The sequence below is a fragment of the Onychomys torridus genome, chromosome 10 (assembly GCF_903995425.1).
Source record: "Onychomys torridus chromosome 10, mOncTor1.1, whole genome shotgun sequence".
NCBI lineage: Eukaryota > Metazoa > Chordata > Mammalia > Rodentia > Cricetidae > Onychomys > Onychomys torridus.
Genome location: NC_050452.1, coordinates 1,639,078 through 1,654,072, shown reverse-complemented (window position 1 = coordinate 1,654,072; position 14,995 = coordinate 1,639,078). Strand labels below are relative to the sequence as shown.

The window sequence follows — 14,995 nt, the reverse complement described above, 5'->3', positions numbered from 1 at the left end:
AGAAGCAGGCCCAGATATCATAGATGGTTGTGAGCTACCATGTAGTTGCTGGGAATGGGACTCAGAACCTCTAGAAGAGCAGTCAGTGCAGTTAACCTCTGAGCCATCTCTCCAGCCAAAAGGCCTTCTTATAATGAATTGTCATAGAAGACAGAGACAGATTTGAATCTCTCAACTAACTAAAACTACCTCAGTTCATCTTAAAAATTTTTTAAGACAGACTGGGGCTGAAAAGATAGCTCAGTGGTTAGAACTCCTTGTTCTTGCAGAGGGCCCAGGTTCAGTTCCCAGCATCCACATGGTGGCTCTCAACTATTTGCCACTCCAGTTCCAGGGGATCCAATGTCCTCTTCTGACTTCCACAGGCATAGGCACTCATATTGATACACATAGAAACATGTAGGCACACGCCTTTAATCCCAGCACTCGGGAGGCAGAGCCAGGTGGATCTCTGTAAGTTCGAGGCCAGCCTGGTCTACAAAGCGAGTTCCAGGAAAGGCGCAAAACTACACAGAAACCCTATCTCGAAAAACAAAACAAAACCAAAAAGAAAAGAGAAAAGAAAAAAGAAAGAAACATGTAGGCAAAATGCTCATACACATAAAAATCTTTAAGATGAATGTTAGTCTCCAAAGACACAAGTAAAAAAACAGCTGTCAGAAATGAGTTTATTTAAAAGCATTAGCCCAGTTGTTTGACACAGCATCTGATTGTGTAGTCCTTGGCTGGCCTAGAACTCAAGAAATCAGCCTGTTCTGCCTAGAGTATTAGACTATGCCCAACTTCCAATCAGTTTTTAATCAAAGTTTAGAACTATAGGATCATGTCCTGTAGCCTTCACAAATACAAGAAAATCTTCAGGACTCAACCCCATGGTTGCAGCATTAGTCATTGGATGAAAGTATACTTTTTCATGTCCACCTTCCAGAAAAGCTGAATCCAAAACAAACTTAACATCTCCATCATCACAAGAGCGCCAAAGGTGTGGCACAGCCTGGGCCAACTTTCAGTTCTTCTAGCATGTCTGTTTCATCAGCAGACCGAAGATTTCCACTCCGAACTCCTAACTGCTTGCCAAGATCACTTAAATTAATTGGTCTGTCATGAAGAACTGTCACCAGCCAGTAGTTTTTCTTCTTTTTGTCTTTAAGAAATAAGTTCTTACTGTGTGCTCCTTTCAAATGTTGAATATGAGGCATCATTTCTTCAACTGTAAACACCTGCAAAATATCACATGTGTAAAGTAGCACACATACATGTACAACCACAGTTGCAAATATTTTGCATGGTGGCTGAAAGACAAGGGAGTACTCTGCTCTGAATTTAACTGGTAGAGACCCATCTCTATTCATTATAAGTGTTTTTTTAATTGCTTGTGGTTGGGCTTTTTGGTGCTGGGGGTGGAACCCTGAGCACTATCCATGCTAGGCAAATTCGATACCTCTGAACTATATCAGTCTCCTCTGTAATAATGGTAATCTGGGCTGAGGTTAGGATCAAGAGTTCAGGTAAACCTGTATTACACAGCAAAACCCCGTCGGAAAAACAAAACAAAAAAGCCTTAAGTCATCACAGTTGCTAAACTCAGGACCTCAGTTTTTCTTAGGCAAGTTTTCTATCCCAGAATGCCAACAAAACCATCAGATACCTGAGAAGTTTACTGTTTTTGAACTTTGGCAGTAAAAGTTTATGATTGTCCTCAGTATTTACCTCCAGAATACCTGACTCCACTCTACAAGGACACTACCGGGGAACTTCAGACTGCAGATTAGTACATAAAGAACATTAAATAATAAAAAATAAATGAAATTGGCAGTGTAGACAGGAATGTAACTATCTGGGAGGGAAGTCAGAGAAAACAATTTTATTGTGACGTTTGTAAAGATGGGGAATATTAACAACGTATTTTTGTCATTATGAAATGTGTTCCTCAAGCCCTACCAACCCTCATGGTACAGTTTCCATGTGCTGTACCATGCAAATCTCCAGTACAATAATTCATGTTAAAATTACTAAGGTACCTACTTTTCTCTGAGACACGAATGGGCCTGCAAGGCCAGAAGAGGGCTTAGGGCTCCCTGGAGCTGTATTTTTAAACAGGCAGTTAGGAGTTTGATGGAAAATTTACTGGAAACTAAATTCGTGTCATCCACAAGAGGAGTACATGCTCTTAACCGTGAAAACAAAATTCTCCAGACCAGGAATATATACTTTTCTGTAGTTATTTGGGAGATGATTGTTGCCTCTCTGCAGTGGTATCAGAATAGTCCAAAGTAGCAACAACAACAAAAAAAGCCAGACCACCTTAATGACCTACTATGTCTCCAGTACCTAATAGAAATAGGCACTTACATAGGGTTGCCACTGACGTGGGGCTTGCTGCTTAGTACCATCTGCATAAGGCAGCAGCCGCCCGGCTCTTTATGTCACACCAATCATACCAAGGCAAGTTCCTCATGAGAACCGCAGTTTGAAGTCAAAACACCTGCAAGAAACACTCGCCCTACGGCCCCTCCCACCCTCCGGCCCCCGGGTGCTCCACGACCTCGGTGCGGATGGCGAGGGCGCCGAGCCTCTGCTCTAACGCCGCCCGCAGCTCCGGCAGCGCCATCCTTCCGCCACGCCGGCAGGCAGACGGAGGCGCTTGCCCGGAAGTGCCGCAGCTTCCGGGCCGGGCGGAGCCGCCTCCGGCCCGCGCCCCGCTCTGTAGCCTGGGCTAGCACGGCCGAGAAAACTGCGGCCAGCCGCAGCCCAGCCCACCTGAGTTCACGCCGGTGGGAAGCTCCGCGTACGGTGCTCGTCCAGAGGCTGCGGCACTGTGGCCTCATAGCTTTCCAACTATAATTTGTAACGTACGACTTTCTGGGTTTTTTGGGGGGTTTTTTGTTTTTGTTTTTTAATTTTGTATGTTTGGGCGTTTTACCTGCCTGCATGCCTGTGCACCACGTGTGTCCAGTGCTTGAGGAGACTGGAAGAGGGTGTTCAATTTTCTACAACTGGAGTTATGGATGGTGAGCTATGTGGGTGCTAGGAACGGAACTCGGGTCCGCTGCAAGAACTAGAAAACATGAGTAGTACGACGATTCACCTTTTGCCGTGGGGGATCTGCAACCATGCTGGGACCACTCACTCTTTAGTGAGTTTCAAATTCCACGTTAGTTTTCCACTTAAAATTTTAGAGTAAGGCTCATAATCCAGCATGAAACATTGACATACTCAGAGGTGTTTAACCTTAACATGAATGAATTTAATTTATTCGGTGGTGAACAGTTAAGATCTGAAATATAGACCCTCTTAAGACGTAGGTAAGTGGCCCACGACTTACCCAGTCTTGCAGGAAACTACAAAAGAGGGAATCAAGAGTTGTGTTTACAGTTTAATTCAGAACTCAGGATTGCAAAATCTTAAAACTTCTTAGCTTAAACCTTTTATGCCCATACCGCGAGGACCCCCAAAAGACCCACCACGGAGACCAAAATCCATATGTAAAAGCAAAGAGCCTTTATTTCAAGCTCTGAGCCTGGTCTCCTAATCTGTCGGATTCGCGGTGAAAGCCGAGAGCGCCCCTCACCCCCGCCCAGCCTGGAAGGAGTGGAAGGAGTTTTTGTCATAGCAGAAGTTGGGGTGAGGGAACTTCCAGGGTTCAGGACCCTGCTTAGCTGACATTTGTCTAGGAGTATAGGTGTATGCGGGGAATGTTTGGAATGTCAGGTATTTCCCCTTAGATGCTGGCCCTCCCTGGGTGGCATCAGCTTAAGGCTTTTCCTGGGTCTGGGTGTTGCCTGCCAGTAAACCTGTCACAGAAGCTGTGTCTCAGTCCCTAGACCTGTCAAGGCAGCTGTGTGGTCAAGCGTTTTTGCCCCCCACCCACCCACCAAAAAAAAAACAGACAAAAAAAACTATTTTGTATTATTTTTATGTGTATTTTGCCTGTATGTCTGCAACACCTTTGGAGACCAGAAGAGGGTGTAGGATCCTCTGAAACTAGAATTAAAGTTAGTCATGAACTACCATGAGGCTGCAGGCTCGGGTCCTCTGGAAGAGGAGCCAGTGCCCTTAACCTTGGAGCCCTCTCTCCAGCCCTATAACCTGTCCCTGAAGACAGCATTTCAGTGTTCTTTCTACTCTCCTTTTTTTAATTGTTTGGGTCATGGTGTGAAGTCTGGTATCAAACATCTTGAACACCAACACAGTAGTGACGGAGGGAGCCACCACAGTTCTGCCCTACTCTTCCCTTGTTTTGTGACTGGTGTTCATTGGCCAGTTGAAGCCTCATCCATAGACAATTTTTTCCCCACTGATAAGCATTTTCCTGTTGCTAGCCTAATTCTTATTGTAAATATTTCATGTAGCAGGATCGTAATTACCTGCTTATTGGGTGCAGGGAATGGAGCCCATGGCCTCATGCGTGTTAGGTAAGCACTCTACCACTGAGTGACCCAACGCTGAATCGCAATTTTTAGCCACTCCCATATTGATGAAGATGTTTATTGTTAGTCAATTCTGGTATTCTAAATTGTTTACCAAAATAACGATTCTAAATTTATTAAGCAATGTGTAAATTAATCTACTGCCCACTTTCATGTGGGGGGTGGGGGGGACACCTTGTGGCAATCAGTTCTCTGCTTTAACTGTGCAGGTTCCAGAATCAAATTCAGGTCATACGGTTTGGCAGCAAGTTCCTTTACTGAGCCATCTTGCTGACCCAAACATTAATGGCATTTTTGACACAATTTTTAGGAGATAACTTTTGATCAAAGGGACATTTTGTTGTTTAATATGTATTGTATTTTTCTGGTGTGTGTGTGTGTGTGTGTGTGTGTGTGTGTGTGTGTGTGTGTGTGAGAGAGAGAGAGAGAGAGAGAGAGAGAGAGAGAGAGAGAGAGAGAGAGAGAGAGAGACCGGGGAAAAAAAATTAAAAAGGGGCCAGCTTAACGTTTTGTTTCGGTTTGAGGAGCTTATTTTGTTTTCTTTTAAAACAGTATCTCACTATAGCCCAGACTATCGTGGAACTTAAGAGATCTGTCTACTGCTGCTCCCAAGTGCTGGGACTAAAGATGTGTGTTAACCATACCTGTCACCTTAATGTTTTGGGGGGTTCTTTGTTTTTCTGATTACCAAATACTTAGACATTTTCTCTCATAGTTATTATTTTCCCCTAGTTTTGAACTAATTTTGTTCATTTTCTTGGTTCATTTAGAGCAGTGGTTCTCAAGATCTTCCTAATGCTACAGCCCTTTAATTCAGTTCTTATGTCCTGGTGACCCCCAGCCATAAAATTATTTCATTGTTACTTTGTAACTGTAAATTTGCTAGTTATGAGTCATAATGTAAATAAATATTTTTTGAAACAGATGTTTGCCAAAGGGCTTGCAACCCATAGGTTGAGAGCCACTAATTTAGATAAAATCAATCTCGTCTAAAAATGCAAGAGAAATGTGTGGCCAGCTTCTCTTACTTTGTTCCCTCCTTTCCTTCCTCGGACATTTTTCTCTCTTGTTTTTAGATTTTTTTCTACAGAGGTGGCATTTCCCTTTTGCTTTTCTGGTCTAAGTTTAGAAAGTTAACCTCCAACAATAAAACATCCATTTTATTTTCTGAGCATGATGGTACACACCTATGATTCCAGAACTTAGGAGGCAGAGGCAGACATACCTCTGTGAGTTCGAGGCCAGCCTAGTCTACACAGACTCCAGGCCAGCCAAGACAACCAAGTGAGGACCTGTCTCAAGAGTTAAAAAAAAAAACTTAAGAATGTTTAATTCAGGGTTGGAGCAGTGGCCCAGTTGTTAAAAGAGTACACACTGCTCTTTTCAGTATTGATGGTCATAAAATCAAAATATTGATCAACTCTGAAAAACTCTGAAGATGCTCCAATTCCTGCAGTAATCAAATATTTAGACAAATTTAATTCTATACATCTATCTTATTGGAACATAAATTTTCATTCTTCATTAATAAATGACAAAATATGTGCATATCAAAAAATTGGTTTAAAATTTATGATTTATTATTAGTAAATGTTGATTTGTATACCTATTTCATGTGTCTGGGGTCATGTAGCAATCTCTTGGGTAAAAACAAATGGAAAATGCTTAAGCCCTGGTGTGGTGGTATTGTGTTCCCCGAAATATTGTGCAAGCTAGTAAACTTATCTGGGGTCAGAGAACAGAACAGCCACAATATTAAACATAGAGGTTAGGTAGTAGTAGCACACGCCTTTAATCCTAGCATTTCAGAGGCAGAAATCCTTCTGCATCTCTGTGTGTTCAAGGATACAGCCAAGCAAGGTGACTCATGCCTTTAATCCCAGGGAGTGAGGGTAGAAGCAGAAAGATACATAAGGCATGAAGACGAGGAACTAGAAGCATTTTGGCTGGTTAAGCTTTTAGGCCTTGAGCAGCACAGTTCAGCTGAGATTCATTCTGGATGAGGACTCAGAAGCTTCCAGTCTCAGGAAACAAGATCAGCTGAGGAACTGGTGAGGTGAGGTAACTGTGGCTTGTTCCGCTTCTCTGATCTTCCAGCATTCACCCCAATACCTGGCTCAGGTTTGATTTTATTAATAAGACCTTTAAGATTCCTGCTACCCTGGGCTTTCTGGACATCTATCAACTGTAAGCTCAGATTGCCTCCTTGACCATAGCTGTCCATTAGTTTAGTTTCTTAAATCTATTATAACCTTCTTCACCCTGCCCAAATTACTACTTTCTATAATTTATTTAAATTTATTTTATGTGCACTGGTATGCAGGTGTCAGACCCCCTGGAACTGAAGATACAGAGAGTTGTGAGCTACCATGTGGGTGCTGGGGATTGAACCCAGGTCCTCTAGAAGAGCAGCCAGTGCTCTTAACTGCTGAGCCATCTCTCCAGCCTCCCAAATTACTAATTTTATCCTCTCATCTATAATAATGACTTCTTAATTTTAGTCTACCTGTAATTGAATGACAAGTATCCTGTATGAAGAGTTTTGTCACCAAAGGTTTACACTGTGAAATAGAACTAATTTCATCTGTGTATGGTGAACTAACTTTAATATCATCACACATCAATGTAAGCACTTTGCTAAGTACAAAGAAATGCTGTACTTGTTATGGTCCTTTATCCTCAAGTGAAATACAATATGAACTTCATTTTTATTTTTTTTGGTTTTTCAAGACAGGGTTTCCCTGTGTAGCTTTGCACCTTTCCTGGAACTCATTTGGTAGCCCAGGCTGGCCTGGAACTCACAGAGATCCACCTGCCTCTGCCTCCTGAGTGCTGGGATTACAGGCGTGTGCCACCACCGCCCAGCAACATGAACTTTAGAATGAAATAGCTACACTGAAAAGGACCTAGAGTGAAATTGAGAAAATAATTATCTAGTCACAGGAGTGGCTGCGTCTGACAAGTGAAAGCTAACAAATTGTTTTAAGAGTTGAGTCTGGGGGCTGGAGAGGTGGCTCAGAGGTTAAGAGCACTGACTGCTCTTCCAGAGGTCCTGAGTTCAATTCCCAGTCAACTACATGACGGCTCACAACCATCCGTAATGAGATCTGGTGCCCTCTTCTGGCCTGCAAGCATGCAAGCAGAACACTGTACAAAATAAATAACTCTTAAAAAAAAAAAAAAAAAAAAAGGTTGAGTCTGTGGCATTTCCACAGGATGACATTAAGGGAGACCTGCTGTTTATAACTGTAGGATTTTGGCAGTATGGATGATTTGTGGAACAATGATGAGGCCCAGGAACCAAAGGACCTATTGTTTGGTTTTGGTGAGAGAAAAACTACAGCTGTAGCCTGCCTGTCAAAGGAAATCAAAACACCCCAAAGTGGATAGGGAGGACTTGCTAGGTGAAAGATGTCAGATTCTCAGCTGAATAAAATAAAAGGCTGCTCTAAGATAGGTAAGTTGAAAGCAGTCCTAAAACTATCATAACCCAAACAGCAAGTCAGACAGTATTTGTTTTTAATGTTTGCTGCTGTCTTTCAGTATATATGTTGCATGCACACGAAATGTAACTTCTACTCTCAAAGACCTTAAAATCTGGCACAGGCTGTTCTCTCTCTCTCTCTCTCTCTCTCTCTCTCTCTCTCTCTCTCTCGCACGCACGCACGCGCGCACGCGCACATGCACACAAAAGGACTGAAATATTTAATGAGTATAGATTTTTTTTTTTCAAAATGTGCCTCATTATACCATGAGGATCTTTTGGGAACCCTGACTGGGAAGATGTATCAGAGAAGGCATTAGGTGAATGTGATGTCATGAGTTTGCCAGAAGTTGGGGGAGGGGTGTTGGGAAAGGCAGTGTGTCCTGTGCATTATGATCAGATATCACAGTGGAAAGGCTAGTGAGTGGGGACAGGGCTAAAGCTAGACACCAAAGATCCGCATAGGAATGGCTAGCAGGAATGCCTAACAGCAAAAGGGTCTGTTTAATAAATCAACATTTTCCTAGTGTGTCTATGCTGTTAATCATACTAATATTTAAGGATATGGCAAATGTTAGGAAGAGTATGAGCAAAGCAATTTTGCTTCAAACAAAATCTATCTAGCAGACTAAGCTAGGAAAAACAAACGAGGTGGCTGGAGAGGTGGCTCAGTAGTTAACAACACTAGCTACTCTTTCAGAGGAGTGGAGTTGGGTTCCTAGCACCCATGGCTAGGTGGCTCACAACTACCTGTAGTTCCAGCTCCAGGGAAACCAGTGCCCTCTTGTGGCCCCACCAGGCACACACATACACACACATAAATTAAAATATTTTTTAAAAGATAGTTGGTTGACAGTTGTATAAAAAAGCAAAAAAAAAAAAAAAAAAAAAAAAGGTAGTTGGTTGTTTCAAATTGTTGTTGTGAGCATAAGCAGGAGCAGGTAGCTAACATCTCTTAGATGAAAAACAAACAAATACCCAAAACCACTAAGGAGTAGTATCATCTCTCCTGGCCCCATTCCAGGAAAACTGTTTTCTAAAGATTATGAATGAAGATTCATCTCAGAAGATGAATTAGCTCCTAAAGTAAGGTTGGAGAGGTCGGCTGGATCTGAGTACACTGTCAGAAACAGACAAACATTTATGTCCTTCCACAATGTCAGAATTTATTGCATAACATTAAATTTACAAGATAAGTGGTTTTGTTAGCAGCAATTTATGAAGCAGTCCTGTTTTCCTTGATAAACATAGGTTCTTTTTAAGTGTGTGTGCCACATAGCACATGTGGTGGGGAGGGGTGGGGAGGGAGGTGTGGCGTGTGTGTGCCACATAGCACATGTGGTGGGGAGGGGTGGGAGGGAGGTGTGGTGTGTGTGTGCCACATAGCACATGTGGTGGGGAGGGGTGGGAGGGAGGTGTGGTGTGTGTGTGCCACGTAGCACATGTGGTGGGGAGGGGTGGGAGGGAGGGGTGGCGTGTGTGTGCCACGTAGCACATGTGGTGGGGAGGGGTGGGAGGGAGGTGTGGCGTGTGTGTGCCACGTAGCACATGTGGTGGTTAGAAGACAACTTGTGTGAGTCTGTTCTGTCCTTCCCAGTTCATGAGTTCCAATTATCAAACTTGGATTATCAGGCTTGGCAACAGATGTCATCTCACTGGCCCATGGTCTTTTCTTCCAATCTTTCTTTTTTGAATGAAACTCATTTAAATGAGTCAGCAACTCAACCCGAGTTTTATTCATTTTTAAATTTTTTTTCTGTATATGTGTATGTGCCTAAATATATGTACACCACATGTATTCAGAGGTCAGAAGAGGGCATCCGATCCCCTGGAACTGGAGTTACAGAAGGTTGTGAACTGCCATGTGGGCACTGGGAATAGAATTCAGGTCCCCTGGAAGAGCAGCCAGTGCTCTTAATCAGTAAACCATCTCTCCACATCCCTTTTATTACTAACAGTAATTCTCACATCACGTTACACACTGCCCAGTAAATGCATCTGAATGTGTATATGCACAGGTTATACAATGGCTGCAAAGGTTTAAAGATGAACAAAGGTCTAGAGCAGAGGTGAGTTTCAAAGAGGCCTGAGAGGCAGAAGCTGAAAACTAAAGTACACAAGAGTGTCTGTGGGAGAGACAATGAACCCAGGCTGGAGGTTTGATCATCATTCAACTTAAAGAATGAACTGCAAGGCACACGCCTTTAATCCCAGCACTCAGGAGGCAGAGGCAGGTGGATCTCTGAGAGTTCAAGGCCAGCCTGGGCTACAGAGTAAATTCCAGGAAAGGCGCAAAGCTACACAGAAAAACCCTGTCTCGGGAGGAAAAAAAATGAACTGCACACAAGAGATGTGGTTGAGATTGAAGAGGTGAAGGGCGTGTCCAGGTGTAAGCAAATGAACAGGTTGTTGGATGATAATTTTAGTAGGCCATATCAACATTATTTCTGCTGGTTTCTCAATTGCTTGCCAAAGCAAGTGAGAACAAAGAATTGCTTGCAGAAAATGAACGTCAATAAATGTTCATGAACAGAAAGTAAAATGGTAAGATTTGGGATGAATTTAAGTAATTTTCAAGTGTGGGATTAGTGGAGATTCAGACAAAAAGATTTTCCAGGATTTCTATTAATACTGATTGTGGCTGGCCATGGTGGTGCACGCCTTTAATTCCAGCAGAGGCATGTGGATATCTGAGGCCAGCCTGGTCTACAGAGCGAGTTCCAGGCCAGCCAGAGGTACACAGAGAAACCCGGTCTCAGGGGGAAAACAAAAACCAAAAATATATATTAACTGTGAACCTTTGTGATGAGAACTTACTGCCAAGCCTGAGTTCTTCAGTTCGATCCCTTCGACCTTGTGGAAGGAGAACTGAGTCCCACAAATTGTCCCCCATCCCATATACAGACACAAATAAATGAATACAATTTAAAAAAAAAAAGGAAAAGGAGTGGGTTGAGAAGCCTGAGTTAGGGTAGACAATGAGAGAAGTGCAAAGCGTGCTTTGGGGAAGAAACATTTCTATAGTATTCGAGGCACGGAGAGCGGACAAACACCTCTGCACACATAAGGAATGGGCTAAGCTAGCAACCCTAGCACCTAGCTCCACTACCCACCGTGCCGCGAGGTGACGTCTTAAGTCCCCTTGGTGCTGTCTATAATCACCTTGCACCGCTTCCTTCCTGATAGATACACGCATGTGTGAAGGACCTAGCTTCCCTGGAGAGGGATGGGACACACCGAGCACACCCGGCAGCGAGACAAGCCCGAATGCCGTGGGAAAGGCGCTTCCGGCGGGACCGGAAGCTCGATGGGGACCTTGCGGAGGGGCGGACTGACTGACGCACAGTTCTCCTGGGTTCGGAAGGCGATCTCGGCTGGGAGCTGAGTGAGTGGGGTCTCTGAGCTAGGGTGGTCTCGAGTGCCAGTGTCACTTGTCGTGGCTTCGTGAATGCCCACGAGCACCCCGGGTGCGCTCTCCCCAGCGGCTCGCGTGGCGGCGGCGGGATTTGCTTTGCACAACGACTTCTTTTTTTCTTTCTAAAACTTGTAGCTGGTGCGTTCAGACATTTCCATTAATACAACTATGCATTTGCAACATCCCCACTATCTCCCGCAATGGGAATTGTCAGACCTGCGTTCCAGTCCAGGTTGGCAGTAGGGAATGACCTCTCTAGATTCCTGTGTCCTCTGTAAATTGAGAAGCTTTGGAATATTTAACAACCAAGGTTCCTTCCAGGTTTGAGATTTGGGTTATTTTTCTTGATGTGTCTGATTCCTCGATTATGTATCTCTGTGTTGGTTTGTCTCGTAGAATCTTTACCATTCCATTAATCCATGCCCTTTGTCAAATCTGGTTTCACAGCTCATTTAAAAATCATTTAAGAAAGCTGGACATAGGGGCATACGCCTTTAGTTCTTTATGTATCAGCATTCTGGAGGCAGAGGCAGGTGGATCTCTGTGAATTCGAGTCCAGCCTTGTCCACATAGTGAGTTCCAGGACAGCCAGGGCTACATAATGAGACCCTGTCTCCCCCCCCCACCCGAAAAAAAATTATTTAAGGAATCCTATGTTCTCTGAGCACTTTGTTTTGCTTCTTAGATCAGAGGCATATGCCTAACATAATTTTTGAGGTGTGCGATAGTCATGTAAATGCTTGGTTATTGAATATGGAGCTCTAAATACTTTAAATAAAATACAGTGTGTGTGTGTGTGTGTGTGTGTGTGTGTGTGTGTGTGTGTGTGTGTTATGCCTGCCTACCCATAGAAACAGGAAGAGAGTGAGATCCCCTGGAGCTAGAGTAATAGAGTTGTGAGCCTTCCAAAGCAGGTGTTTGGAACTGAACTCAGTTGTCTCAAGAGCAGCACTGCTCTATATCAAATCCATGGCTATCAGCTCTTCTCTCCCACCCCCACCAGCACTGCAGATTGGATCTAAGGACCCATGCACTTCAGCGGCATGACTCTCTCTCCTCTCTCTCCTCCCTGCTCCCAACTCCATCGCCCTCTTCTTTTTTTCTCTTTCCTTTCACTTTTTATTCTGAGTGATTGTTTGCCTAATATACCTAGGCTGGCCTTGTACTCCCTGTGTTGTCATGAAGTGTCAAGGCACAGGTGTGCGGGTTCACACGAATCCATGGAAGGAAGACTCAGAGGCACCTTAAGAATGAATTTAGCCTTTCGAGGCTGCAGGGGATCCAGTCTCTAAGGACTGAAACACTTTCCGTTCACCCAGGGCAATTTTATTTTTCTCAATATTTACACTTTAGCCAGTTGATTTCCATATGCTCAAAACAACCTGAAAGGAGCTCCCCAAAATGCAATGCAAAGTGAAAATTCCTTGATTCATCAGGTACCACAGTTTTCTGGGCTTCCTCAACCAAGTTTGCATAGGTATCCTTGGGAGAGACTCTGATACAAGATTCACATAGAGGGCAACAGAAGAAACAAAAGGTGAGCCTGGCGGTGGTGACGCACACTATTAATCCCAGCACTCGGAAGGCAGAGGCAGATCTCCGTGAGTTCGAGGCCAGCTTGAGCTACAGAGCGAGTTCCAGGACAGGTACAAAGCTACACAGAGAAACCTTGTCTCGAAAAAGCAAAAAAGAAAAAGAAAGAAGCAAACAAACAAAAGGTGTCTGCTAAACAAAAGATGGATTAGGGCTAGGTGCTACTCTCTGGAGCTAGGCTAGGTATAGCCCTTTCTTTTATATAAAAAATACCTTGAAGATTATGCAGCCTCACAGTAAATATAGGCTTCTTCTATTTGCCTTACAATCTTATGCAAGTATACCAAAACACATTTTAAGGCCAATAAAGTTACTATTGCTAGAACAAGAGCAACCCCTGCTAGGATAAGCTATCTAGGCCCTCGGGAGGCAGAGGCAGGTGGATCTCTCTGAGTTCGAGGCCAGCCTGGTCTACAGAGCTAGTCCAGGACAGACTCCAAAGCTACAAAGAAACCCTGTCTTGAAAAACCAAAAAAAAAAAAAAAAAGAAAAGAAAAGAAAAAGAAAAAGAAATCAAAGTGATTTGTCCATTCCTGTCATATCTATCAGGTAACTTTTTTGCAAAAGTTGATCTGTTCCTTTAAGCTTTCTAACTCTAATTCCAAGACTGGAGACTGGCCTTGAACTTGTAATCCTCCTGCTCCAACCTTTGGCTGTTGTTGCCTGTGCCAGCAGACCTGGCTTGAATTTCTAAGTCTTAATTCATTTGTTTGAAATGAAGTCAGAATTTCTTTTGATCCTTACTTGAATGAGTCTTTTAAGGTAAAATGCTAACTATATTATACACACACAAAGCCTCAGAATTATCTACAAATGAGCAAGATAGTGACTTGTGGGTGTTCTAACTAATAGTGGTATATCTTCCAAAGCATGCTAGTTATCAGTGAGAAATACAAATATATCATCTCATTTTTTTTCTTTGTGACCTTGCTATAGAAAGATAGTTAAACACTTTCTTTCTTTTTGCAGAGATCAGGGAAATGAGGCGCATAGGACAAGAGTGACCTGCTCTGCCATGATAATGCTAATAGTATGTCAGAGCAGGTATCCACCCAAGGTTCTCTTGTTACCTCAGCAGGCACTTTACTGTGTCACTTTATCTCTCTTTTCCTCATATTTTTTTCTGTGTATATGTGATGTGTGTTATGTGTATGGAGTTGAACCGTTCCTTCTGTGTTAACACAGATTCTGGGGGTGAACCCAAGTTGACAAGCTTGAAGGCTGAGTGTTTTTGCCTGCTGAGCCATCTCATCAACAGTGGGGTTTGTTTTTTTGTTTATTTTATTATTTTTTAAACAAGATCTGAAGCTTGGATTGGCCCCAAATTCACTATGTAGCCAAATTGGCCTTGCACTTCTGACCTCATGCTTCTGCTTCACAATTGGTGGGATTACAGTTACCTACACCACACTTGGCACCAGCCAAGTGGTGGTGGTGCACACCTTTGATCCCAGCACTGAGGAGATGAAGGCAAGTTTTCTGAGTTCAAGGCCCACCTGGTCTACAAAGCAAGTTCCAGGACTACCAGGGCTTCACAGAGAAACCCTGTCTCAAAACAAAAAGAAAGGAAGGAAGGAAGGAAAGGAAAGGAAAGAAAAGAGAGAAAGCAAAACATTCATGGGAAGTTATGGTGGCACATGTCTAATCATAGCACGTGGAGGTGGAAACCAGGGGATCGAGAATTCCAGACCAGGCTAATACTACAGTGAGGCGTGTCTCAAACAGTTCAGTGTATTTACTCTGTCAATGACGCAGAATACACGTGAGGAGGATGAAATGTTCTGTTCTGGGAGCCCGCTGGGCACAGGAAAGCTTTCAGCTACAATGTTCCATTTCTTTGATCATGTCTTATACTGTTGCTATTTCTGAACACTGTAAAATATTGATACAGGAGGCTGGAGAGATGGCTCAGCAGTTAAGAGCACTTCCAGAGGTCCTGGGTTCAATTCCCAGCACCCACATGGTAGCTAACAACTGTCTGTAACTCCAAGATCTGACACCCTCACACAGATATAAATGCAGGCAAAACACCAATGCAAGTAAAATAAAAATAAATAATTAAAAAATATATTG

At 43.3% G+C, this 14,995-nt stretch overlaps 2 protein-coding genes across 10 annotated transcripts in view; one reads left to right on the top strand and one right to left on the bottom strand.

Moving 5' to 3' along the window:
* Positions 1 to 596: 596 nt before the first annotated feature.
* On the bottom strand, positions 597 to 2,639 carry LOC118592353 (prolyl-tRNA synthetase associated domain-containing protein 1-like). The gene is given in 3 exon segments (XM_036201219.1): positions 597 to 971; positions 973 to 1,220; positions 2,528 to 2,639. Coding segments are annotated over 3 exon segments (507 nt in total). The 5' UTR covers positions 2,612 to 2,639; the 3' UTR covers positions 597 to 796.
* A 284-nt stretch (positions 2,640 to 2,923) lies between these two features.
* Mtif2 (mitochondrial translational initiation factor 2) overlaps positions 2,924 to 14,995 on the top strand; it is a 40,437-nt gene continuing 28,365 nt past the window's right edge. Inside the window, exons 1-3 of one of the 9 annotated variants that reach the window (XM_036200849.1) lie at positions 2,924 to 3,136; positions 11,101 to 11,299; positions 12,766 to 12,866. Coding sequence is in view for 1 of the 9 variants with exons in the window: in XM_036200851.1 (XP_036056744.1) it covers positions 11,576 to 11,650 (75 nt within the window). In the remaining 8 variants the exon portion in view is untranslated. Of the gene's footprint in view, positions 3,137 to 11,100; positions 11,651 to 12,174; positions 12,867 to 12,945; positions 12,976 to 14,995 lie in introns of those variants that run through there. The other 8 variants (XM_036200844.1, XM_036200843.1, XM_036200845.1 and 5 more) reach the window with 8 other exon arrangements.